This window comes from Carassius gibelio, chromosome A12 (genome assembly GCF_023724105.1).
Source record: "Carassius gibelio isolate Cgi1373 ecotype wild population from Czech Republic chromosome A12, carGib1.2-hapl.c, whole genome shotgun sequence".
NCBI classification, from domain to species: Eukaryota; Metazoa; Chordata; class Actinopteri; order Cypriniformes; family Cyprinidae; genus Carassius; species Carassius gibelio.
This window is the reverse complement of record NC_068382.1, coordinates 8,366,983-8,394,429: the sequence shown is the minus strand read 5'-3', so window position 1 is coordinate 8,394,429 and position 27,447 is coordinate 8,366,983. Positions and strand designations below refer to the sequence as shown.

General features: G+C 41.0%; 2 protein-coding genes across 2 annotated transcripts; both read right to left on the bottom strand.

The window, feature by feature from the left end:
- Nucleotides 1–573: 573 nt before the first annotated feature.
- On the bottom strand, nucleotides 574–18,734 carry LOC128025631 (serine protease 27-like). The gene is made up of 6 exons (XM_052612125.1): nucleotides 18,457–18,734; nucleotides 9,794–10,062; nucleotides 9,537–9,682; nucleotides 8,458–8,680; nucleotides 7,156–7,276; nucleotides 574–709 (listed from the first exon to the last, which is right to left on the bottom strand). Exons 1-6 carry the CDS (start codon nucleotides 18,732–18,734, stop codon nucleotides 574–576), a joined length of 1,173 nt encoding a protein of 390 aa, XP_052468085.1.
- Nucleotides 18,735–22,284: 3,550 nt separating this feature from the next.
- Nucleotides 22,285–23,312, bottom strand: LOC128025630 (sushi, nidogen and EGF-like domain-containing protein 1). The gene is made up of 5 exons (XM_052612124.1): nucleotides 23,223–23,312; nucleotides 22,853–23,131; nucleotides 22,640–22,732; nucleotides 22,395–22,530; nucleotides 22,285–22,298 (listed from the first exon to the last, which is right to left on the bottom strand). The coding sequence occupies exons 1-5, from the start codon at nucleotides 23,310–23,312 to the stop codon at nucleotides 22,285–22,287; spliced, it is 612 nt and encodes a 203-aa protein (XP_052468084.1).
- Nucleotides 23,313–27,447: the final 4,135 nt, after the last annotated feature.

Here is a 27,447-nt window from a genome sequence, read left to right as displayed (position 1 = left end):
CAACACTGCAGGCTACTCAGGCATTTCATCATTTCTCTTCAAGTCAGAAACCACTCACCTTTCTCACCACCTACAGCTAAAGTCGTGGTCACACTAGATCTTTGTGCAACATTGCATGCAAAATTATTTCCCTTGCTGCAAAGGTCCTGATATGATGTCATGCTGTGCAGCATTTTTCTTAAAAAAGTTACATTAAAAAATCATCATAACAAATTAGAATACATCTAAAATGTAAAAAACAAAACAAAAAACAAAACAAAAACAAACATACAATCTACTCCACTTTCCTGCAGCGCTGCAGTTTTAAATGTGTTTTTTTTAAGTCAGTGTGATGTATCGATCTGCTGTTGGTCACACGGTATCACATCATGCAAATTCGCCGGCCAGATTTCACCAAGCTTGAACTTCGGAATGCTGTGAAATGCTAAACCTTTTGCTCTTCCGGTCTGGCGCATCTGCAGGTGTATTAATGGAAGTCAATGGTACGAAAAGTGCAGTGTGCACCAATGCACCAATTCTACACATTAAAGCAGCTGAAGCAAGCATGAGGTTGCTTCCGCTTCCAACAAGTCCTTACATCTCAGTCTTTCCTGCTGCTACTTCTAAACTTTTTCCTTTTCCCTTTTCAGTGTCATCCAGCTCCCATAGCAGATGGTAGCAGGAGGTTATCTTGGCTAGCACATCACAAACCCCACCCCCTTTGCATGACCTACAGCCACAGCAGATGAAGCAAACGTGAGGCTGCCTCCATTTGCAACACAGGCCCACATACAGTATTGTTCAAAATAATAGCAGTACAATGTGACTAACCAGAATAATCAAGGTTTTTCGTATATTTTTTTATTGCTACGTGGCAAACAAGTTACCAGTAGGTTCAGTAGATATTCAGAAAACAAATGAGACCCAGCATTCATGATATGCACGCTCTTAAGGCTGTGCAATTGAGCAATTAGTTGAATTAGTTGAAAGGGGTGTGTTCAAAAAAATAGCAGTGTGGCATTCAATCACTGAGGTCATCAATTTTGTGAAGAAACAGGTGTGAATCAGGTGGCCCCTATTTAAGGATGAAGCCAACACTTGTTGAACATGCATTTGAAAGCTGAGGAAAATGGGTCGTTCAAGACATTGTTCAGAAGAACAGCGTACTTTGATTAAAAAGTTGATTAGAGAAGGGAAAACCTATAAAGAGGTGCAAAAAATGATAGGCTGTTCAGCTAAAATGATCTCCAATGCCTTAAAATGGAGAGCAAAACCAGAGAGACGTGGAAGAAAACGGAAGACAACCATCAAAATGGATAGAAGAATAACCAGAATGGCAAAGGCTCAGCCAATGATCACCTCCAGGATGATCAAAGACAGTCTGGAGTTACCTGTAAGTACTGTGACAGTTAGAAGACGTCTGTGTGAAGCTAATCTATTTTCAAGAATCCCCCGCAAAGTCCCTCTGTTAAAAAAAAGGCATGTGCAGAAGAGGTTACAATTTGCCAAAGAACACATCAACTGGCCTAAAGAGAAATGGAGGAACATTTTGTGGACTGATGAGAGTAAAATTGTTCTTTTTGGGTCCAAGGGCCACAGGCAGTTTGTGAGACGACCCCCAAACTCTGAATTCAAGCCACAGTACACAGTGAAGACAGTGAAGCATGGAGGTGCAAGCATCATGATATGGGCATGTTTCTCCTACTATGGTGTTGGGCCTATTTATCGCATACCAGGGATCATGGATCAGTTTGCATATGTTAAAATACTTGAAGAGGTCATGTTGCCCTATGCTGAAGAGGACATGCCCTTGAAATGGTTGTTTCAACAAGACAATGACCCAAAACACACTAGTAAACGGGCAAAGTCTTGGTTCCAAACCAACAAAATTAATGTTATGGAGTGACCAGCCCAATCTCCAGACCTTAATCCAATTGAGAACTTGTGGGGTGATATCAAAAATGCTGTTTCTGAAGCAAAACCAAGAAATGTGAATGAATTGTGGAATGTTGTTAAAGAATCATGGAGTGGAATAACAGCTGAGAGGTGCCACAAGTTGGTTGACTCCATGCCACACAGATGTCAAGCAGTTTTAAAAAACTGTGGTCATACAACTAAATATTAGTTTAGTGATTCACAGGATTGCTAAATCCCAGAAAAAAAAAATGTTTGTACAAAATAGTTTTGAGTTTGTACAGTCAAAGGTAGACACTGCTATTTTTTTGAACACACCCCTTTCAACTAATTGCCCAATTGCACAGCCTTAAGAGCGTGCATATCATGAATGCTGGGTCTTGTTTGTTTTCTAACAATCTACTGAACCTACTGGTAACTTGTTTGCCACGTAGCAATAAAAAATATAATAAAAACCTTGATTATTCTGGTTAGTCACATTGTACTGCTATTATTTTGAACAATACTGTATCTCGTCCGTGCCCCAATGCTACTAATAACCATTTTTCTTTTCGGTGGCCTCCAGATCCCATAGGAAACACTAGCGTGAGGCTGCCTCTGCTAGCAGTGCAGGAAACACTAGCGTGAGGCTGCCTCTGCTAGCAGTGCAGGCTACACAGGTTCTTCTGGACTCCCATCCAGTGGCATATGGCTACAGCAGGTGAAGCAAGTGTGAGGCTACCTCGGTTTGCAACACATTCCCACACATCTCAGCCTTTCTCCTCCCACTAGTAATAACCCATTTTTCCTTTCCAGTGCCCTCCAGCTCCCGTAGCAGACACTAGCATGAGGGTGCTTCTGCTCACAACATGGACCTACAAATCTTTCTTTTCCTCGATTATTCTCTAACGCTTTTCTAAGTTTACCACCTCAAGCCCCAGGGGCCGCTATTAGGCATAAGACTGTCTCTTCTGACAACTGGTAGCAATTGGTACCCCTGCTCCCCTCCCTCACAGCTCTCTACTTAATAGTGATTAACAGTGATTCGTTCTTTTTGAAAGAATCTTTTAGGTGAACGAATCGTTCTCGCTCACGCAATCCACTGACTCATATTTCTCATTCACTGAAGTTCCTCCCTCCACAGCAGCGCTGCGCTATTAGTGTTTCATCCTGTCAAAGAGTTACTCAACCTCGAGCCAATAGCCTTCGTGTATGAGATGTGACATGTGATTTGTTGAATGTTGTGAACAAATATGCCCTTCACTGAACGAGTTCGATAGATCTTCTCATTCGTGAATGAAATGACTGAACTGGTACACATGTCATTCGTGAACGAGTTGAAAGATTAAGTACATCTCTTTCGTGAATGAAATTACTGAACTGGCACACATGTAATTCATGAATGAGTTGTATGAACAGATACATGTCATTTGTGAATGAAATGAACTGGTACATGGCTTATCTCGTTCGTGAATGAAATGAATGAGAGTAAACAGGGTCAGTCTGCCATTTAGCATGTCAATCTCACAAAATGCAAAGCGCAGTTATTCACATTCAGTTATTTATGAATGTGAATATATAATATACAAACAATTAAAATGCTAATTAGGCAAGAAAACCTTTTGCTTTGTTCATCTGAACAACTGATTTAATTTTTTTATATTGAATGCGATTATGCACACATTTTAATAATACCAGATCAGTTTTTGTAACAAGTGAATACGTTCATTGACTTAAGACATAACACATAATACACTCTTTTTTGCAACCTGCTGGCATATTTTTTATAATCCGAAGAAATTATCACTGAACGAATCAGTGAACGATTCTGAATGAATCATTTTGATTAAATTCCATGCAACGTAAATGGATTTTTAAAAATGTTGTTTTTAGTGACCCGCCCCAACCCGCCCCGCAATAAAATGCCAATTTCTTAACCCGCCCCAACCTGATCGGCGGGTTACTCGCGCATCACTACTGCCCACTGCTCTGGGGGTGTGTTCACTTCTCACTGCTGTGTGAGTCCGCACTTGGAAGGTTAAATGCAGAGCACCAATTCTGAGTATGGGTTACCATACTTGGCAAATGTCACGACTTTCACTTTACTTCAGGGAGCCGCCTATCGTAATACCTGTATTTTATGTTTTCATGTTCTACATGGTATTAGTGCATGTACCAAGCAACCAAACATTTACTTAACTTGTATAAAATACTTTCAAAAAGACTTGTTTTTGTTGTTGGAAACATTGCGGATGTAAAACAAAACGTTGTTGAATTTGATATGCATATATGGTACAATTTTTTTTTTCGTTTGCAAGCATTATTATAATACTTTTAAGTACCATTTTGAAGGTTAAATGCTAGGAACCTACTTACTTTTGGTTTGCATGAATTCCAAGTATAAAAAGCTATCAATATCTAAAAGATTTAAATAGAAAAGATAATCATAATTTAATAGAAAAACTACTTTTTTGACCATTTTCCATTGTGGTACACTGTTGCCATATGGAAACGTTTTCCTAAATACCCCAAAAAAAGCATCACAAATATTTTTGAGATTTGTCTAATTGAAGCTATTTCATGTAATAAAAAGTTATTTAAAAATATTCCATGGTTAGAACATAATGTGTACCATAGAGGGTTAAAGAAAACTATGTTCTTCCCGAAACTTAGATGAGTTGATACGTACCTCTCCCGTCTCAGTGCATGCATTCAATTGCTGTAGCACATGGCACCACAATGTTAACTTTTAGCTTAGCACCATTCATTCCTTAGGATACAAAAACACATATGGATTTAGAAGCCACCAGACACTTTTAATGTTTTCCTCATTTAAAGACTGTTAAATGAGTAGTTACACAAGTACATATGGCGGCGCAAAATGAAACGTGGCGATTTTCTCAACGGATAAAAAATTATAACTATAATGTATGGCAGAAGAGCATTTCGCAGCACTTGGCAGTAGGGCTGGATTATAACGATGCAGCATTGAAGGATGTTTTTAACCACTGCCTTGAAGACCCTTTGCCTCTTGAGATTTGGGGCTTCACCAAATACCTATACCATCATAGTCAACAGGATACACCAGCCAGATCCGTCTCTCCAGACATGATGGCTGACTCAACGCCTGTGTCTCCAGACAAGATGGCCGACTCTACACCTGTGTCTCCAGACAAGATGGCCGCCAGCCCAGCGCCACTGCACAATAGTTTTAAATAAACTAAATTACAACTTCATTATATATATATTATATAACTAAAAATATATGTAATTATATAGAAAACATTAATTAAAGTATATTTTAGTATATTTAAGTTTTATACATTAATTGATTCTCGGTAGAGGTCTTCACAGTGCACCCGGGTCCGAATCTATTACTTCAGGTCCCGGGTCTCTTTCACATTGTGTGTAATACCCGTGCGATTGGAGTCATCGGACTCGGAGAACATCCGGCCGTGATCACACTGCTTGTGTTTTTTGTAACTTGCAACTTGTAAAATTAGGAAATAACAGAGTGAGCAAAAAACAAAAACAGCGATCTCTCTCTCACTCTCTCTCTCTCTGCCGTTAGAAGCAGAGCGCGCAGAATGCAAGTGCACGCACGGTGATAATTGCAGACTTGACACACTCATGTTTAATATATTTCAAATCAGCAACAAAATTGGAGGTGAACTGTCACATGAATGTTTTCTATGACGCTCAAATTGCGTTAAATCATATTTTAGGATGATCCAGCTAACTCGCATATGCGGTGCAGTCTCGAGCGGTGTCATGTTTCTCTGGCAACCAGTGAGGGACAAACCGCGCTTTACATTTTTTTCCCATTTTTATACTTAAATGGTTTATTTAATAGAAATAAACCATTTAATCTTAAAGTTTTTTTGGTCAGATTCAGACTCGACGCAGAGTAGAGAGCACAGAGATAATAGCGTCAGCGACCATTGCACTGAAGGAGCGTTCATTATTATAGTTCAAAAGGGCAAACAGTCTAAGTTATTATGCGAGTTAACTCGTCAGTCAGAATGTACACCGTGACATCAAGTGGAACTTTGAAGCTGAAATAATGAGTGGATTAAGCTAGGACTTGGAATTACAGGCGCAATAACATGGATAACTTTCTTGTCGGAGGATTGTAATGCATCAGAGGCAGTCAGGTACAAGGACAAGAGACTACTGCTCCTTAAATTATGTAAGATATATATATATATTTTCGCAACATGTTTATTGACTTGTAAAAGCAATTTAAGGTGGAATATGTGACAATCGGGTCCAGTCGGGTCTGTGTCTTCCCGGCGGGTTCAGGTCCAGCTTTCAAATAATTTACGGGTCCGGGTAGGCATTTCTCGGACCTACACAGGTCCAGGTCCAGCTTTTGAAATATTAGACGGGTCCTGGTCGGTTCGGTGTAGTACATTACGGGTCTCTTCCGGGTTCGGGCACAAATTCTTGGAACCGTGAAGACCTCTACTTCTCAGTACATTGATCTGTACACTTTAACCATATTTTAAAGACACTAGAAGCAATTCTACAAGTATACTGTGGCGAGTGGGGCGGGGCCGAGAGGCGTGGGAACGAGGAGTGAGGCCAGGTGTAGTGATTGGAGATGAGCTACACCTGCGCCCCACCGCCCGTACCGAGTCCCACGTAGGAGATGGAAGGATATAAAACTGGAGTGACGACCGTGAAGGACGAGAGAGGACCAGGCCTGGGACATGTGCGCACCAGTCGGCCGTGAGGGGCTGGTGCGCCGTTTTGTATTTATTTATGAATTATTAAAATGTATTTTGATTGTGCGCCGGTTCCCGCCTCCTTCTTCCCGATGATTACAAAGGGAATATCGTTACATATACATATAAAGATTTCCTAAAGTCCCTCTTAAGTGGTTCAAAAATACACTCAAAATTCAGCTAATTGCATTTAATACAATTTTAAAATGTGATACATTTAAAAATAATTACAAATGAAATGCACTTAAGAGCCAAAAACAATACATTTAATTTATACATATGTGTGTCCTTATTGTGCATTATTGTGCAGTAAGTACACTTAAAAAAAGTGCATCCACTCATTCAGGTTTTACGCTGAGGAGCCGAGTATGTGTCCTAGCAACAGCGAATGGATCAAGGTTGTTGCATGGAGACATAACGTCTCCATTACCTCCATCAGGGAACGAGGCTTACAGTATGTACGTAACCGAGACATTCCCTATCTGCCAGCCCTTCCCGCCAAAACCTGTTACCCAACACAAGGGAAGAAACTGGCTCTGCACAAAGCTTGTAAAACCTTGCAAAGGTGTTAGGTTTCGCCCAGCCCGCAGCTTGACAGATGTCTGCCAGACAGGTTCCTTGCGCCTGCGCATAGGAGGAGGCCACACCCACAGGGGGCATGGCTTGCCTTGGAAATGCTACACCAAGGTGATGGCATCCACTATCCAGTGAGCAAACCTAAGCTTGGATACAGCCTTCCCCTTCTGCTGATCTCCAAAGGAAATTAGGAAATTTGCTATTTGCGCCGTACCGCCAACCAAAACAGCTTCCCGACACACAGCAAACGAATGGCTTTGACGAATACAACCAATTGGCTCCAAAGCAAAAATCTGAATGAGTGGATACACCTGTTGCCTATTTATACCGTGGTCATGAGGAGTGGCTCAGGTATGTTAAATCCACTAGCCGATTTTCATTGGCATTTTCTCTTAAACTCAGAGATGATTGGCCTCCCAGTTGACATAATTAGTAGTGACCGACAGATATGGAACCACCATTAAATGATCACAAAAACAAAGAAATTATGACATAATTATATAAAAAAAGTACTACATATCCTTTATGTACATATAATTAAAAAAGTGTATTGCTTAAGTATATAATATTTATTGCTTTGCTAAATGAAATTAAAGGGTGTAAAGATACAAACATTAACACAATATGAAATAAAATGGAAGTGACAAATTATTTTGCTGCATCAATAATCGGTAAAATAAATATATGTTTTGTAATTTGTGAAACAACATGCATGTGTTTCTTCACAAATTATTTGACAAACAATATATGTGTTCACAAGGTAATTAGAAATACATGGTAAATAAATGATCATTATCCAGTATATATTATATAAACTGAAGTGATGCAGAATATAAAATAAATTATTATTTGGAGCTATTTAAATGTGAAAAATAAATTGTGAAAGGATAATCAGGAAAACGACGAAATACAGTAAAGTCAAAACTCTTTAAATTAATGTATTTGACTGAGAATAAACACCACTTATGTCACCACCACATTGTATATTTTTGTACAGACACTACCATTAAAATGTTTGTGGTCAATATGATTTTAATGATTTGTTTATTATTATATTCGTTTTTTAAATAAGTCTCTTTGTTTTAATATTGTGAAATCTTATTTAAATTAACTGTTTTCTATTAGAATAGGAAAAAAATAAAAACTTACTGACCTCAAACCTTATACATTATGGAACACATGGGTGGAAGCAAAACAGAATATGATAGCAAAGAATTATGTTGAGGAAATGTTGCAGAAGATGGAATTATAGATTCGGTTAATAAGAAAGGAGGAGGAAGACCAGGACAGCTGTAACTGTAGTCAGGGTTAGCTCCAGCAGAGGTAAACTGCACAAAACCTGGAGGATCGCTGCAAACAATAGAGCTGATCCATTCCTGATAACATGATACTCTGGTGTACACACCGGGAAGTTCAGGTCGAGCACAGCCAGTCCCAAAGCTAACGATACCAGACTGAACCCATACTGAGCTCTCTCTGCTCACCATTGGACCACCTGAATCACCCTGAAAATACACATCAATAAAATAAACATTTAAGGGTATAAATTATATATATATATATATATATATATATATATATATATATATATATATATATATATATATATATATATATATATATATATATATTTTAAAGGAATTAATAATTTTATTCTGTAAGGATGAATTATATTGACCAAAAGTCTTCAACATTAATAACAATCAGAAGTGTTTCTTAAGCAGCCAAATTAGCATATAAGAATAATTTCTGAAGGACCATGTGACAATGAAGACTAGGGTAATAATGCTGAAAATTCAGTTTTGGAATATTTTACATTTTAAAATATATTAAAATAGAAAACAATTGTACTATTATTTTACAATATTACTGTTAATGTATGTTTGATCAAATAAACTCAGCCTTGGTGAGCATAATTTATTTCTTTCAAAAACATAAATAAATCTTACCGACCCCAGATTTTTGAATGGTAGTGTATGCTGGGTATACTGTATATTAATGATAAATCCACATGTGCAAAGATTTTATTAAAAGCTAATCAATGTAGAGACAAGACTGAGGAAATTTAATGAAAATATATATATATATATATATATATATATATATATATATATATATATATATATATATTTATGTATTTATTTGTTTTTGTCAATCAAGAACTACCAAACAATAATAACTTGGGAATTTCTTGTGTGCTTTTTACCAAGTGTCTGAAAAGGTCTCTGAATATATTTTGTAGATTTGGTATGAACTTCACAAATTTGAGAAAGCCTAGTTACTTATTCCTTATTTGAAGCACTCATTGTTTATCTTGTAAACACAAGTTGGGGCTGAACTTTCTGTTCAGGGTTTCTGTACCTGACATGAATCCTTGCCTCCTTCCAGTAGACCAGCACAGATCATGTTGTCTGTTATATTTCCAACTCCATAGAGACAGTTGCACTGTCTGTTACCAACTACAGGAACCTCCACTTCCTGTAGAACATTAGGCGATGGAAGGGGCACTGTAGGAAATACATGAGATGTTACTTACTCTGCATGACTATACTTTTTTGAATGGCATTGTTAAAGGCTTTTCATGTTGATTTTAACGTGAAATGGGAATGAATACTCACCTCCTTCACCAATGTTTCCCCATCCAGTGACCCAGCTGTCTGTGCCGCTGTTGAACACACTGTCATGAGCTGCTAGACACACGGGTCTGATGTAGTCAGTGAAGGTGACTGGAGAGCTCATTTTGAGAAGAGCAATATCATTGTCATTTGTTAAATGGTTGTAACTAGGATGTTTGTTGATTATTTTCACATATCTGAACACTTTATTGGGGCTGAAGCCTTCCTGGGTCTGTTGCCCCAACAACACAGTGTAAAAATATGCAGTATCCCTGAGGAAGTTAAAGAAATAGTGAAAAACTAGAGGGAAGTGTTTTAAACCCGTAAAGCCTGAAATGTAAAATAACAATGAGACCTTTATTTTTATTTTTAAATTGAATTGAATAATAAAATAAAAAATAATTTATTTACATCTATGCAGGAATCATAATTTAATTGTACATTTTGGTGATATAAATAACAGCATAAGCACCAAACTGCATATTTTGCTCATTTGGGGCATCTGAATAATTCTCGATATATCATACTATATGGGCCATAAAATACTGCATCAAACTTAAACTTAAAAAAAAAAATTACATTTATTTTATTAATCTTTTTAATTGTATTATTATTATTTTATTTTTATAAAAAAGGTCTTAATGTTATTTTATATTTCAGGCTGTACAGGGTAAAACATTTAATCTTACATTTTGGTGATATAAATAACATATTGACACAAAGGGCCCTATAATACACCCGGCACAATGCGACGCAAGGCGTAGCAAGTGTGTTTGCTAGTTTCAGTCCGGCACCATTCTCATTTTCCTGTACAGCGCCATGTCATGCATTTGAGCCAATTTGTGCGCCCATGGGTGTGCTGGTCTAAAAAAGAGGTGTGTTCTAGCACATTGCTAGTGCAATGCTTTTTTAAGGAGCTGAAAATGGACTGCGCCATAGACTGTGTCAAACCCGTTTCATCTCGGAGACTCGTTCTGTCTTCACGCTTGCCAAATACAGCCGTGTAAATAGCAAATCCGTCATGGCACGAGCACAACTGGCTCTTAAAGGTAATGGAAGATGAGACTTTGATTGGTTTATTGCATGTTATGCTCAAAAAACACCCATTATTCATTAAGAGAATAGGGACAAACCGTTTAGACCATGCGCCCGGGCGCGCCAACCATTTTTCCGTTGTTACAACAGCAAAAGTGGATTTGGACACGCACTGAGTGCACCGCCGACGTCCGCTTTACACTTTGTGTTTAGATCGTTAAAATAGGGCCCAGAGTCACAGACATTTAAAGGTACTTATGGTGACTGGGAGAAGACATGTTTTGGTTCACTTATTTTTGTCATGGCCACAACATATTAACTCGTGGGAATATGATATTAAGTAAAATCAGAACTGAAGTGTGTATCCCTATGCTCTACTTCCTTGAAAGGGCAGAGCTCTTGAACTGTGTTCTTTGAAGGGTGCTGGTAATTTTTGCCTCGCATAAGCATTAGAAACTCATTTGGTGAAAGGAATGACTGACCATGTGTTACCTTGACAATCTTGCGTGTATGTTTAGCATTCAGCACTCCATCAGTTGTTGCAAATAAATATTTCTTCTTATTATTTTATTCCAATATTGTCTAATTGTGTCTCATTTACTATTACAATTTTTCAAACTAAACTCACTTACACTACTGTCCTAAATCAGATTTACATCACTGATGAAAAATATGTTGTGTTACATTAAAATAGACAAATTCAATTAGACTATTCTATTTACGTAGCTAAAGATCACGTGATCAAAAATGCAAATCACTTCCGTGGAGTGAACATCATGTTCCCTTCGCTAATGGACTTCTGGAAAGGGCCCTTCGTGAAAGGATTCAGTGGTTTACTTTCGTTTGGAACATCCCTACAAATTGCATCCCCTTCCCAAAGTGCCCTTCGAGGCACGTTTGTAATTCGCCCATTATGTCGTGGCAACAAGATATTAATTCATGGAAACGGCATATTAACTTGTTAGAAAATCATATTAACTTGTGGGAATGTTACCATTTGTTGAGGTAACGACAGCAACGCAATGTGAAGTCGTGGCCTTGAGATCCTAACATGAAATTATCAATTTCTCATGGCCATGATGTGTACTTCTTATGTTGAGGGGACGAGATATTTTTTTCTTATCAGAGATTAATTTATTAATATTTTGTAAATGTAAATCACCTGAAATATATTACTGTTGTATGTAATACTACTACTACTAATACTATTTCTACTTTTAAAATTATTAAAAGATTAATACAATTAACATTACCGATATTTTATGCATTCAAATAATTAGACTTGCGTAAACAGAATTTGGTAACAATAAAACAGGTGAGAAAAGATTTAACACTTCATAGGGCCTTAAACATGTAATTTTTTTTGTTAAACTTTTAAGCTAAAACTATTACGGTGACCAGAAAACGTCTTGGTTACATATGTAAACCCTCGTTCCCTGAAAGAGGGAACGGAGACGTTACGAATGGGGATCTCGCCCGAGAGCCCAATCACCTTCGAGTGGTACAAAACGAGCCAATGGTACACAAAGTACCTTTGTCTGCGGAATTTGCATCGCAAGCTCCGCCCCGCAGAGCGGGTATATAAGGAGCAACGCGAACAACTCGCATTCAAGTCTTCGCTGAGGAGCCGAGCCAGTGACGCGGCCGTTCAGTGGAACAGCGATGTGGCAAGGGGACGTAACGTCTCCGTTCCCTCCTTCAGGGGGGGAATCACGACACATGGATGCACCTAGTCCCACACATGGCTGACCAAGGGGCATGTACGCAAGTGTTGGACATCAACAGTGCTGGAGGAACCCAGGGTTCTGACTGAGGAACTCACCTGAGGGGAATAGCGCACACATCCAATCCGCAGAGTGGAATGGCGCAGCAAGCGGATTGACACCGAGCATGTCCTTACTGGCCCGAAGGGGCGAGTACCCGGGAGGACACGGGCTCTACACGGAGATTATAAAATCTCGCGAATGTGTTAGGTGTCGCCCAGCCCGCAGCTCTACAGATGTCTGCTAGCCCAGGAGGAAGCTACACTCCTAGTTGAGTGAGCTCTCACCCCGAGGGGGCATGGTAGGTCTCGAGCCTGATAAGTCAGGACAATAACATCCACTATCCAGTGGGATAACCTCTGCTTGGAGACAGCCTTTCCCTTCTGCTGGACTCCGTAACAGACAAAGAGCTGGTCTGAGGTCCTAAGGCACCGAGTTCTGTCCACGTAGGTGCTGAGCGCACGTACTGGACAGAGTAGCGCCAGGGCTAGGTCTGCCTCCTCCAGGGGCAGCGCTTGCAAGTTCACCACCTGATCCCTAAAAGGAGTGGTGGGAACTTTGGGCACGTACCCAGGCCGGGGTCTCAAGATAACGTGAGAGTTAGCCGGCCCAAATTCCAGGCACGCTTCGTCAACTGAAAATGCCTGCAGGTCCCCGACCCTCTTCACCAAAGCCAAAGCCATCAGGAGCACAGTTTTCAAAGATAAAAACTTTAGCTCTACTGAGAGTAAGGGTTCGAAGGGAGCTCTCTGCAGTGGTGATAGAACCACTGCAAGGTCCCAAGAGGGGACTTGCTGAGGGCGAGGCAGATTAAGCCTCCTTGCTCCTCTCAGGAACCTGATGATCAGATCGTGCCTCCCAAGTGACTTACCTTCAACAGGGTCATGGTGAGCCGAAATGGCAGCCCCATAGACCTTGAGGGTGGAAGGAGACAGCCTTCGTTCCAGCCCCTCCTGAAGAACGGAAAGCACTGACCCAATTGGGCATTTCCAGGGGTTCTCACGCCATGAAGAACACCAAGTGATGAGGTTCCACTTCAAAGCATAGGCATGTCTGGTGGACATGGCCCTAGCTGAAATGATGGTAGCTACCACCTGTGGTGGCAAGGTACCTAAACCTTCCATGACCAGTCCAGAACCCACACATGTAGGTTCAACCAATCGGGACGTGGGTGCCAGAGGGTGCCCCGTCTCTGAGAAAGAAAGTCCTTCCTCAGAGGAATTGGCCAGGGAGGGGCTGTCGCGAGGAGTACTAGTTCGGGGAACCAGGTCTGCCCGGGCCAAAAAGGCGGAACCATGAGGACCTGCTCCTCGTCCTCCCTGATCTTGCACAACTTCTGTGCAAGAAGGCTCACTGGGGGAAACGCATACTTGCGCAGGCCCAGTGGCCAGCTGTGTGCCAGGGCGTCCGTGCCGACGGTGGCCTCGGTCAGGGAGTAAAACAACTGGCAGTGGGAATTTTCTGGAGAGGCAAACAGGTCTACCTGAGCATCTCCGAAGAGTTCCCAAAACAGCTGAACCGACTGGGGGGTGGAGTCTCCATTCCCCGGGGCGAGACTGCTGCCCTGAGAGCTCGTCGGCTGCACGATTGAGCCTGCCCGGAATGTGAATGGCATGAAGTGACCTCAGATGCTTGTGACTCCATAGGAGGAGATGGCGAGCGAGTTGCGACATGCGGCAGGAGCGTAGACCACCCTGACGGTTGATGTATGCTACGGTCGTAGTGTTGTCCGTACGGACCAGAACGTGCTTGTCCTTCAGCAGGGCCCTGAAGCGGTGCAGAGCAAGACGAACTGATAGCAACTCGAGGCAATTGACATGCCACTGAAGTCGGGGTCCTTTCCTGGAGCCTGACGCAGCATGCCCATTGCACATGGCACCCCAGCCCATGGCAGAGGCATCTGTTGATACAACAACATGTCTGGACACCGGTTCTAGGGGCACGCCAGCCCGTAAAAACGAGGGGTCCAACCACGGGGTAAAGTATCGGCGGCAGGCCGGAGTGATGGTCACTCGTAGCGTGCCCTGTTGCCACGCCTATCTTGGGACTCAGTCGTGAAGCCAGTGCTGAAGCGGTCTCATATGGAGTAGCCCGAGCGGTATGACCGCCGCCGCGGATGCCATATGCCCCAGGAGCCTCTGAAACAGTTTCAGTGGAACCGCTCTCTTGCCATCGAATTGTCTCAGACAATTCAGCAGTGACTGCGCGTGCTCATTCGTAAGCTGCACGAACATGGCTTTTTCCATACAGAGAAAAGAGATTCTCTGCACAGATTCTCTGCACTCTGCTTGCTCTTTTCCCAGTTGACCTGAAGACCCAGTCGGGCGAGGTGTCTGAGCACCAGATCCCTGTGCTTGCACATCCGCTCTTGAGAGTGAACTAGGATCAGCCAGTCGTCGAGGTAGTTGAGGATACGGACACCTTGTTCCCTGAGAGGAGCCAGGGCTCCCTCCGCAACCTTTGTAAAGACTCGGGGAGATAAGGCCAACCCGAATGGGAGAACCTTGTACTGATATGCCGGCCCCTCGAAAGCAAACCGAAGAAACGGTCTGTGTCGAGGAAGAATGGAGACATGAAAGTACGCGTCCTTCAGGTCGATCGCTGCAAACCAATCCATCGGACGAATGCATTCGAAAATGCGCTTGGGCATTAGCATCTTGAACGGGAGTCTGTGCAGAGCTCGGTTCAAGGCACGCAAGTCCAGGATTGGCCGTAACCCACCTGTCTTCTTGGGTACTATGAAGTAAGGGCTGTAATAGCCGGACTTCATGTCGGCTGGAGGGACCGGCTCTATCGCTCCCTTTGTCAGCAGGGTCGCGACCTCCGCACGCATGACAGGGGCATCTTTGCCCACCATCGTAGCATGGACACCCCGAAACCTGTGGGGACGCAGGGCGAACTGAATCACGTAGCCGAGCCTGAGCGTCCGGATGAGCCAGCGGGAAGGCCTGGGGAGCTCTAGCCAGGCTCCCAGGAACCGAACCAGCGGGGTCAAGGGGACTACAGGCATACCCACAGTGGGGCAGCATGGTGGAGCAGACAGCCCCGGCATGGGAGGCATAGCGTCCCTTAGCGGGGGTGGAGTGCGGGCACTCGTATGACTGCAAGTAGCAAAGAGGGCATGAGAAGGCGAAGCGTTCTTGAGCCGTCTTTGCATAGAAACTGGCAAGGGGAGAGGAGAACGAGAGCGGCGAGGAAGCACGTCGCCAACTGTCGTTCGTGGCATCATTCGTAAGCTGTGCGAACATGGCGACCGAGTCTATTTCCATACAGAGAAAAGAGATCCTCTGCACAGGGGAGAGCTTGCTCTTTTCCCAGTTGACCTGAAGACCCAGTCGGGCGAGGTGTCTGAGCACCAGATCCCTGTGCTCGCACAACCGCTCTTGAGAGTGAACTAAGATCAGCCAGTCATCGAGGTAGTTGAGGATACGGACACCTTGTTCCCTGAGAGGAGCCAGGGCTCCTTCCGCAACCTTTGTAAAGACTAGGGGAGATAGGACCCGGGGAGATAGGACCCTTGGGACCCAGAGATGGAGGAAACAGCTCTTTTAGTGAAGGTTTGGGTATCACCGGCCGCAGGGCCAGTGGCGGAACAAAAAGAAAATGAGAACAAAGGATTCTCCCCCGGCCCTCCTCCGGGGGAAGGAGTGGTCCTGTTACCATCTCCTGATGAGCTGACGTCTCCAACTCCGGGTCACCCATCTCAGGAACGCCTCTTGGCCTGGCGTTTGGGAGGTTTAGGGGCAGAGACGGGTTGCGCCACCCTTCTGCGGCCGTCTCCTCGCTGCGGCCGGGGTGAAGGCTGCTGCTGTGGCCGAGCGGGAGTGGAGGAGGACGCAGGGGGGCGCCCTCGGCGACGAGCAGGCTGAGGCGGTTGCGCTGGCAGTGGGGTGGAAACAGCATTGGGCCGCCAGGGCAGGATGTGTCTGATGGCCTCAGACTGCTTCTGGGTGGCAGAGAACTGCTGGGCAAAGCTCTCTACCGCGTCGCCGAAGAGGCCATCCTGGGAGACCGGGGAGTTGAGGAGCTGAGCCCGATCAGACTCCCTCATGTCTGCCAGGTTCAGCCATAGGTGGCACTCCTGTACCACCAAAGTGGACATCACCTGACCCAAGGAGCGCGCAGTGACCTTCGTCGCCCGGAGAACGAGGTCGGTAGCAGTGCGCGCCTCCTGCAAAACCCCTGGGTCAGCACTGCCCTCGTGCAGCTGCCGGAGCAGCTTGGCCTGATAGACCTGAAGTGAGGCCATGGCATGCAGGGCAGAAGCGGCCTGGCCTGCAGCTCTCTAAGCCTTGGCCACAAGCGTGGATGAGAACTTACAGGCCTTGGAGGGGAGCTTGGGACCACCACGCCAAGCGGAGGCGCTCTGTGGACACAGTTGCATCGCAACAGAACGCTGGGGGGAATCCCAGCATACCCCTTGGCCACCCCACCATCGAGGGCAGTGAAGGCGGAGGAAGAACCAGAATGGCCTGAGAGGGTCCAGCTAACTCATCCGGGAACTCAACCGGCTGTGGCGTATGTGAGGGGGGTGTGGCCCGAGGAGGTTCGCTCGTCGGGGAAGCCCACACAGTATCCCTCAGATCACCCTGGCCACCAGCCGAAGTAGCCCCCTTACGAGAAGAAGAGCTAGAACGGGGTGTGGCAGAGGGGACTCTATACCTTTTAAGGTAATCGAGTCTCGATCTTAACGCCGAGATGGCCATGTCCCCGCAATGAGAACATGAGCCATCCACGAACGCAGTCTCAGCGTGCTGGAAGCCCAGACACGTGACACAGCGATCATGACCGTCACGAGGAGCGATATATCGACCGCACCCAGAAACGCACGGGCAAAATGACATCTTTAAAAAGACGCAAATTGGCCCGTATCTCTTTTGTGAGAGAAATTGCTCTTTTAGGGGTGTTGAAGCGCTCAGGGGAACGCGGGAGCTGTTGCAGAAAACCCAGACGAACCGCTGAATCGCGCCGTCACACCAACACCAGCTCTTGCTTGTAAACACTCCGGTGATTGCAGCAAGCGATGTGCTCGGCTCCGAAGCGAAAGCTTGAATGCGAGTTGCTCGCGTTGCTCCTTATATACCCGTTCTGTGGGGCGGAGCTATTGATGCAAACCACTCAAAGGTGATTGTGCTCTCGGGCGAGATCCCCATTCGTAACGTCGAACGTGACCGACTGAAAGGGAACGCTAGTTGACCTCCCTATGCTAAACAGAAGCCAGCCTTTCAAGTCATTCTCTCTTTTGGAGGAGACAGAAAGAGAAAATCCCATCTGCTCACTCTCCATTAGCTCCATCGCCGCTGTCAATGAGGCAATAACACGGAGAAACACACTTCAAAAATGACATGGCATGAGGAAAAAGTGTTTTGCTTGAAACAGCCACTTAAGCACAGTAAAAGTAATCCAACAAAAAAAAAGATAGAAAGAAAGAAAAAAACCTAGCATGAGCCGTAAAACTCATATATGTCTTCTTGAAGAAAAATAAATCTGAGAATATATACGATATAGCATGAGTGATGCAATATCTCTTTAAAGGGGCAATGTATGTGGCATCTGCCAATGAATTGCTCATGATTCTACTCAGGCTTCATACAATCGGTTCCATCCACAGGTGTTCCCACAGTATCAGCACTGGTGCAACACTGAGTATAATTGGGTAAGCATGTGAAAGGGAACATGATTCAATGCAATAAAATGATGACTTAAAGAAGAACAAATAAACATCTATTTTTTAAAACCTGTTACAATACTATTGGTGTGATATATTAGGCTTTTAACATTACATTAATTACTTGGTTAATTTGTAAACTACTTAAAGCATCTATGAAAGCTTAATAATTTATTTGCAACTAGGTTGAATGAGTTTACCTATTAAAGCAGTGGGCTGCAGACAGCACCCACTCTTTGTTGATGAGAGAACCTCCACAGATGTGGCTGCCTTGCCAGAGGACACTAGCCTGCCAGGGCCAGCGTCCAGCTGAAGCGTTCTGACCTCCTACTATCCTGCTGCTGGTGGTAACTGGGGTTCTTCCACATATCAAAGCACTAGAAACATCATCTGAGGAAGCTAACACAAAGGTTACAATAGTTGTATTACCCAAGAACTTCTCAAGAGATACTGCTGCAGATGCATCATGCAATTCCATGATTTTTTTTTTTTTTTTTTTTAAGGGGGCCCATGTTAAAATCCTTATTCAGTATTTATTTACTCGTCAATTCTGCATGAATCATTAACATTCAAAAGATTTAGGAAACTGGAAACCTGGAAAATTTTGTTATAACATATATGTACCTTGGGGATAAGTTTTAATACAGAATCCTGCAAAACAAAACAGAGGCAAATGTTACAACACTACTAGACACTTTTTAAAGAATTTAAAAGGGCATGAACTGGCTTTTTTATTATTTTATACTGTTGTCTGAGGTCCACTTATGATATTCCCATGGTTTTTGCATTTAAAACATCAAAATCAATAAGCAATAGCTTATTTTCTACCATGGTTTTGAGACCGGCTCGAGAAAATATTTATGGGCATGCCTGATTTAAAGACTAAAGTATTCGCTTACTACTATGATTGGATAACAGATTTTCATAACAAACTAACTTTCTGTATGTCTGTTTGACAAGCTACATCCTTCATAGTTGGAACCTTCAGTGACTTTGGTCAATGTGTGGATGAACTTTATTTTTAATTAAGTTTTAGCTAACGTAAGTAAAACATTGTGCGTTTGTTTGCTTCATTTCACCACAAATTTCTTTGTAAACAAGGTACAGGTTGATGCTGGATTTTCAGAAAGACTGAGATTAAGAGGCAATGCTGTGCCGTCTATTTTGGATTTGACAGAAATGGTGCAGCACACTTATGCTGGGTACACACCACAAGATAATCAGGCTGATTTTGGGCCGATTGCTCCCCTTCCGTCAATCTTAGGTAATGTCCCGAATATCTTGGTAGTTTTCTAAAGATTATTTTATCAGATTTTCCTGTGGTGCAAGGTGTGTTAAGAGTAATGGTGGGCATAGATACATTTTTTTAAATCTTGATTAATCTCACTGTAATCTAGGAATGCAAATTTGAATTCTGCCAAAGCCATTCAGAATATGTGTGCTACCCAAATAAAATAATGATTAAAAGTAAGTCTTTTACATCGGGTTTCTCAAGCCAGGTGGTGCATTAGACCAGGGGCTCATCTCATGTTTCCAAAATGCATCATAAGGTGCTTTCTCAAGTGCTTTTTCGAGGTTTCCATTGGGAAGCTTATAAAAAAAAAAAAAAAAAAAATCCTTAAGCAAAACCCGGCGGCTACAGCTGCATCCATGGTAGCACGTCACATTTGATGTGGTAATTTATTTCACAGTAGGCATCAGTGATGCACGGGTCAATGTAACCCGCCCGCAACTTGGACTGCAAAAAAATAAAAATAAAATATTGTAATCGACCCGCTTCCTGGTCCGCATTTTTTACAAGTAGTAAATGCGTCGCCCCTTTATATGAACTTGATTACTTAAAGGATAATAACAGTATGACCGCACACATAAAGCTTGCCACAAAGAAGTGGTTAAAGAAATGATTATGAATGTGTTTAAATTAGCAAGGAGACATTTATTTTTTTAGTAATAAACTGGTGTTTTCTGTGTCGCTGCAAAGAAGAAGTTGACGATGCAGACTTGCCATGAACGCCAGAGTGAAATGCACATTTCATATGGATTACATAATCAGAGAGTAGCCTATTTATTTTTATTTAAATATTTTCGTTTAAAATTAGACAACAGCTTTCTGCATATATTTCTTTTTAAGCCCACCAACTAAAAGATTGAGACACCACCTGGCCCAAAATATCACCCAAAGTTTCTACAGTTTTTTTCTTAGCTATTTCAGAATCTGGAAAAATGACTGGGGCAAACTTATTGCAGTCGGTAGAGCGATATGAGTGTGTGTGAGGCATGATAAATGCTCGTGACTTCTGCTGCCCAATCTTTGTCAGCCTGTGGGTCATTTGGCTTATTAAAAAACGTTTGCACTGATTTGAATGCAAAAACCTCTCTCTTCTTCGCCATCTACATGTCTTAACCAAGAGTATGCTGTGGTCCATTTGCTATTAAAAGTGCATCTTCTCTTTTTCATGGACACAGGCCATGGCTGCTTTGCTTAACCTGACCAAACAGCGTGTGTTCTCCAATTTGGGTTCGTTAACAAATGTTGAGGAGGCGTTCGTGCAACAGTCAACACTTTGATTGACATACTACTCAACCTATCGACTAACACTTTTATTGCTCTCCTCTGAACTATTGGACATAAGTTAACAGTATGCCTATGGACATATCTGTGTATTTATTAGGCAGGTTTGAATGAAGAAGCGGGACAGATGCTCAATTTGCATGAGGAGGGACAAAGGGTAAAACTGCTGTACAGTACAACATAAAGCGAGACAGGAATCACTCTATTCTCGCCATTTATTCTGCCAATAAAGTGTAGGCCAATGTATTTCAAAATTGTGTCTAGTAATATATAAATTACAAAGGTTTAATTGGCATCTTTATTTCAAACGACTCGACCAAACGCGACCCGAATATCATTAAAAATATTTTTGGATGACTCGTGTCCGCGGGTAACCACGGGTGACCGCAGGCACCTGCTCATTTCGGATCAACCCACGCATCACTGGTAGGCATACTCACAAGTTCAAAGACTCGTTCTCGCCCCCTACAGTGCAATTCGACTAGATATACATCCTCGCTAAAATATCAAGGTGAAAGTCATCATTGCTCGAATAATATAGATCCAGCTCCCAACCCAACTTTGAAAATAGATTAACGGCGATATTTTTTTATCGCCAGAGAAGAGTCTCAACGCAGCACGTCAGCGCCGATAACGACCCACAACTAGTTAAGAGTGACTGAATCTGCTCGGAAGAACATTGGAGGCGTTCAAATTGTGAATCGAAAAACATATTTAAAATTTACGATCAGAAATCTTAGAAATCCTGATGTGTGGAAGGAACCCCGAGGACAAGCGTGCATATGACCTGGAGATTATCAACATGAAACGTTACAATTTTCAATCAGAAAGTGAGCTGACAGAAGACAGAAGCATATCAAATGCAATCATCGCAATTTCTTCATTCCTATTGTCCACCATGTTTAATGTCGTGGAATTTTGTGGGTTTTCCCGTGTTCATATTCGGGATTCTGGTTGAAAATCAGTTGGTGTTTGGTGTGCATTTTTTCGTCACATCATGGCACACCACAAACTATAGGAGTAAAAAGGTTCCATCAAGGATTTTTTGCCGCCTTGTTTGTGGTCTCTCACATTTTTAAAATCTTATAAGATTTTACAAAAAAATGTGTGTGTACCCAGCATAATATGTAAATCCAAAGGAAGTGGATGGAGTGACTGTATTCTTCCACAACCAGGCACTGCACAATATGTTTAGAACTTTAATGGCATTGCTTGGTTGCTTGATCACATTTAGCATCAATTACGTTATTTCCCTGTCATGTGTGAATCAGCGGGCAGAGCTACAGAATTATGTGTTGATATTTATCTGTGGAGGTGGTTTTTAACCTATCTATTATGTCATATGTAGGCACATTTCAGGATCTGCGTTCGCTGGGCCTGCTGTCAATAAAAGGTTTTATTTCAGTAACAAGTATGTTTTTACTTCTGAAACTTTTAGTATGGTGACCTTGATTTCTCAGTTCATGACCCCTTTAACAAAAGCATATGTTTTGAGACAAAAGCTCAAATTAGATCTGAATTTGACCTAATGACACATTTCATGAATAGATATATAGATATATATACCATTGTTTTCTGATGAATTGTCAACACGAAATACCCATCTACCCGTGACATTGACATTGCTTGTGTATGACAGATTTGCGACCTCAGAAACCGGAATTGAAAAGAAATTAGTAGAGTTAATTGTGTCAAAGCCAGACTGTTAAAGAAGAAAAACAAAGACAAAATTCACATTAAAACACATTTAACACTGCTAAAGATCATAAACTGAGATAAAACAATATTTTGAAGCATTTTTCACACTATACCTCTGCATTTTCAGTCGGAGTGATAAAATCATAATGCATAAGTGTAAATGACATGTTTTTTCCAGACACCAAAACCACTTGGAAGGTTGACTCCTGGAAGAGACCGGGAATTCTTCATTTATATAAGCATTATTCTGGATATTCCATTAAGTTCAGTTCTATGGAAATTACTATGCAACAAAAGTTAACATGCTAACTGAAAGAGAAACTTACTGCCTCTCTGTTTCCATAATATGGTACTTTATCCCATGTAGCAATAAAAACCCAAGTGGCAGAGAAGTTCAAGATGGGAAAATATTTGTTTATGTCTCTTGAAGCACGATTCAAGAGACGAGCATCTGTTACTTTTCTGTAAGAGATGGTTCCTTTCTCATAAATATAAATGTCTGTCCACAGTGGAGCGATGATGTCTATAGATGAGTATGCAGGAAAATAATAGGGATACCACTGATAAAGTGGACTGTCAAAGGTCAGGTCTCCATTATTATTCACCTATAAGATAAATACCAGTTGTCTGTATTTTCATGTAACATCAAATTTGTGGAATATATATTAATGTTGTGAATGTCAAAATGCTTCTTACAAATATTTTGTCATATTCACGTCCAAAGTACACAAATGGTCGCAGAAGAGGAATCAGTGGAGAACTTCCATCATCTGACCTCGGGCTCATCTCATCCTCTACATCTCCATATGGGTAGAATGTCCCTAATATTCAATATAATTATTGTTTTTATACAATACTATAAAAAGTATTTTTATACAATTTTTTCATGATATATTTCATGGCTAAAAAAACGTATATAGTCTATATGAAACAGTGAAGTTACCCTCCTCCGGTCCACCATCAACACGAAATACCCAGCGTCCCGGCACATTGACATTACTGGAGTTGAATAGCTCATTTTCATCAGGCACAGGGATTGAAAAATAATTTGTTGAGTTTATTGTGTCATAGCCAGCCTGTGTATATATAAAAAAAACAATATATAATAATAATAAATAAATAAAAATGACAACGTTATATGACCTTTGGAATATTTTTTTTATTCACTTATTCCACTGAAAGACATCTAGGGTCTTATTAATATAATATATATTACAAAGTTCTTATTCTGTCCAACCTGAAAACTTTGATCAGTTGAGGAGATATTTCCATAGTTCAATATGACAAAGGAAAGAGTTCTGCAAATGACTAGAACGACTTGGAACGAAGATTCCTAGGAAAAGTCCAGTAAAAACATTAAATTTCATAAAAAAAGATTTTCAAATGGTCTATAAACAAAACTCATTCAGGCAAAATGTATTGGGGCTTTCGCACAAAGTAGTTATGGAAATTTAGTTAGAAACTACAAGGGTGGTCCTTACAGAATAACATTTTCCCCTATTTTCCTGGTTCCATTTAGAAATTCTAAAGTTGGAACCGGTTTACAGAAAAGATCAGATGTGCTAAAACAATATCCACATTTAAGTTTAGACTCAAAGCACATCTGTTTAGCTGTGCATTTACTGGCATTCAACAACGTCAACAACTGGTGGATGGGCGATGGAGAAGTGCCTGGAGTTGGGTGTCTGCCAATCTATGACTGTTTTCAATGTTTGAGTAGACCATATGTCTACATGAGTTTTACAAGACATTACCCTGCTCTGTTCCTATAACTAAAATCATTCACAGTTCTTGCAGTGCGAACAGGTCAATAGTAATAGAACCATGAAAATGTTGCTTCAGTGTGAAAGCCCCCAATGCAATTCTTAAAATAAGTTAGATGTTGACAAGAATTTAAAACTCACTTTCAATTTCTACCTGAGATTTACGCTAAACTTCTGTTAAGGAAGATTAACATAGCCTTTCAATCTACATACCGTTGTGGGGCTGTTCAAATACGGCACTCTATTCCAAGTAGCAATGAAGACTGAATATACTGAGAACCCAAACTGAGGGAAATACTGTTTGATATCATTTCTTGCCCGATTCAGGATACGGCCTCGCGTCACCACGCAGTAGGAGATGCTTCCACTGACGCTACAGTCAAATTTCGTCCAGAGTGGAGCTATAATGTCTCTAGTAGAGTTGGCAGGGAAAGCCTTGGGGATTCTTTCATAAAATGGTTCAAACGTCAAAAGTCCATTATTGTCGACCTATAGTAAAGATTTGAACATTTAACTGAAGCAACATGACTTGTAATACATTAATGTACTTCAAATGTAGCATATTTAGCATAATGTCTTACATATATGTTGTGATATTTGCGTCCAAAGTACAAGAAAGGATACTGCAAATGCAAAGCTGGTGAGCTTGCATTACTTTGACAGGGATTCAGAGAGTCCTGATAGCCAGCTGGATAAAAGAGACCTGGAAATGCATGACATAGCATGTTATGGCCTTGGTACAGAACATAATAAAGGTAAAAAAAAAAAAATATATATATATATATATATATATATATATATATATATATATATATATATATATATATATATATATATATATATATATAATAATTAGTTAATTACATTGAAGTGAAGAAAAAGAAACATTACCATGTTCTATTGGCAAAGTACGAAAAGCCCAACGGCCCTTAACATTGACATTTGTGGAGTTGGTCAGGTTAGTGACGTTAGACACAGGAATTGTATAAAAACTGCTGTAATCAGCAATGTCATATCCAGCCTAAATAATGATTACAAATGTGTTTGTTACAGGTGTCTGGATAAGAAGATCTGTGGCTAACATTCAACTGTTTTTTTTTTTTTACTACATTTCTATAAACACATTTTAACTGTTAAAGCTCTCACCATTGCAGTAAGTGTAGTTTGAGGAATACTGCCGTAATTAAATACAATAAATGACAATCCAGAACCAGAAATCAGCAGTACTTGAAAAGAGGAATACTGAAAAACAAAGCAACAAGAAATTGATCACAAGAATCACAAGACAAGTGAAAACAAATAATGTAACAAATCTTACCTGAGCTGAAGTGTTGACATATGTCACATTTTCCCAAGTACAAACAAAAACGGAGTCAGCAGTGAAATTTGTATTAGGAAAAGATTGACGTATATCATTTGTTACTCGCTGTAGTACTCGGACACCCTTGAATTCTTGAACGTAAATATCACTGTTATCAATATCTGTCCATAGTGGAGCAACAATGTCTATATTTGCAGGAAGAGTAGGGGGACTCGAAGGAAACAATGGTCGGTTGAAAGTAAGAAATCCATTTTTGTGAACCTAAAAGAGTTTTTGAATGAACAGATATTACTTTTAATAGCTAGTTTAAGTGATAAAATGCTTTTTAAAAATACTGAGTGCAATACTGAGTGTCCTCACATAAACAGTTCTGTATGTGAGCCCGAAGTAAGAAAATGGTGTCTGCAAACTGAGCTCTGAAAACTCATATTGTTGAAGGTTTAGTTTGTTCCCATTCCTAAATGGATAGAACAGTCCTGCAATACAAATTGATTTTTCAGCACACTTATGATTTTAATTAATCTGTAACCCTCAACATTTCACTACATATTTATTGTTTAATTATTTTTTCTAGATTTACGACACACAACTATTAAACAAGGTACAGTATGAAATAAATGGCATGCATTTGCAATGTTTTAGTTTACCATTGATTTCTGATGCTTTGTCAGTTCGAAATACCCATCGACCCATGATGTTGACATTGCTTGTGAATGGCAGTTTTGTGGCATCATAGACAGGAATCGAAAATAAATCAGTTGAATCACTTGTGTCACAGCTAGACTGTTAATCAAAAAAAAAAAAAAAGATAATGAAAAGTTTAGTTAAAATCCAACACTTATTATATAGTTCTTTTTTTCAGTATATTTTTCACATTACTTTACCTTAAATTCATATGTTGGAGCAATATGACCATAATGCATGAGTGTAAATGACATGTTTTTGCCAGACACCAGAACGGCTTGAAAAGTCGACTCCTGGAAGACAAAGGGAATATCTACACTAAAATAGAGAACAGGGGAAACTGTTTCCTTATTACAAATTTGAGTGCAAGAAACTGCACCAAATAAAAAGGCACTTACTGTCCGCCTGTATCCATAAAACGATACTTTATCCCACGTAGCAATGAAAACCCATGAGGCAGTGAAGTTCAAGTTGGGATAATATTGATTTATGTCTTTTGAGGCCCGATTCAAGAGATGAGAATCTGTAACTTGTCGGTAAGAGATTGTTCCTTGATGTGTAATTGCAATATATGTCCATAGTGGAGCGATGATGTCCGCAGATGAGTATAAAGGAAAATAATAGGGATGCAACTGGTAAATCAGCTCATTAAAAAACAAATATCCATTGTTATGCACCTGTTATGGGACCAAAACAGTTAAATTCTTAGTCATCTGGACTGTCAGTGGATATTCTTATAATGTGAAATGTAAAGCAACTCCTGCTGTTTCAGTAAAAAAAAAAAAAAAAGTATATAGTGTCACATAAATGTGACAACGCTACTTACGTATAGCTCATTATAAATAAGCCCGAAGTACGCAAACGGCTGTGACAGATTGATAAGTGGAGAACTTCCAAAATACTCCAAATGGTTCTTTTTATCCTCATCTCCATATGGATAGAAAATTCCTGTTTTTGTAAAAGAACATCATCACATTACATAAACTGCAAATGGAATTGTAAAAAATGTATCATTGATGTCTATCAGTGAATGGTATTCCAACAAATTACAATGGCTTTAAATTTATACTTAAAGTTTTTTTACAATTTACAAAAATTTGTAACAGATCTTAGTTGTTCCGATTTGATCAGATGTGGTTCTTGCTTTGAAAAG

Coding starts and splice junctions, on each gene's coding strand:
- LOC128025630 (XM_052612124.1), bottom strand. CDS start 23,312: ATGAGCCCGAGGTCAGATGATGGAAGTTCTCCACTGATTCCTCTTCTG. Junction 23,132..23,222: donor GTGAATATGACAAAATATTT/GTAAGAAGCATT, acceptor TTTATCTTATAG/GTGAATAATAATGGAGACCT. Junction 22,531..22,639: donor CTCCGACTGAAAATGCAGAG/GTATAGTGTGAA, acceptor CTTCTTTAACAG/TCTGGCTTTGACACAATTAA.
- LOC128025631 (XM_052612125.1), bottom strand. CDS start 18,734: ATGGAATTGCATGATGCATCTGCAGCAGTATCTCTTGAGAAGTTCTTG. Junction 9,683..9,793: donor GGGAAACATTGGTGAAGGAG/GTGAGTATTCAT, acceptor TATTTCCTACAG/TGCCCCTTCCATCGCCTAAT. Junction 8,681..9,536: donor GAGGCAAGGATTCATGTCAG/GTACAGAAACCC, acceptor GTGTATTTTCAG/GGTGATTCAGGTGGTCCAAT.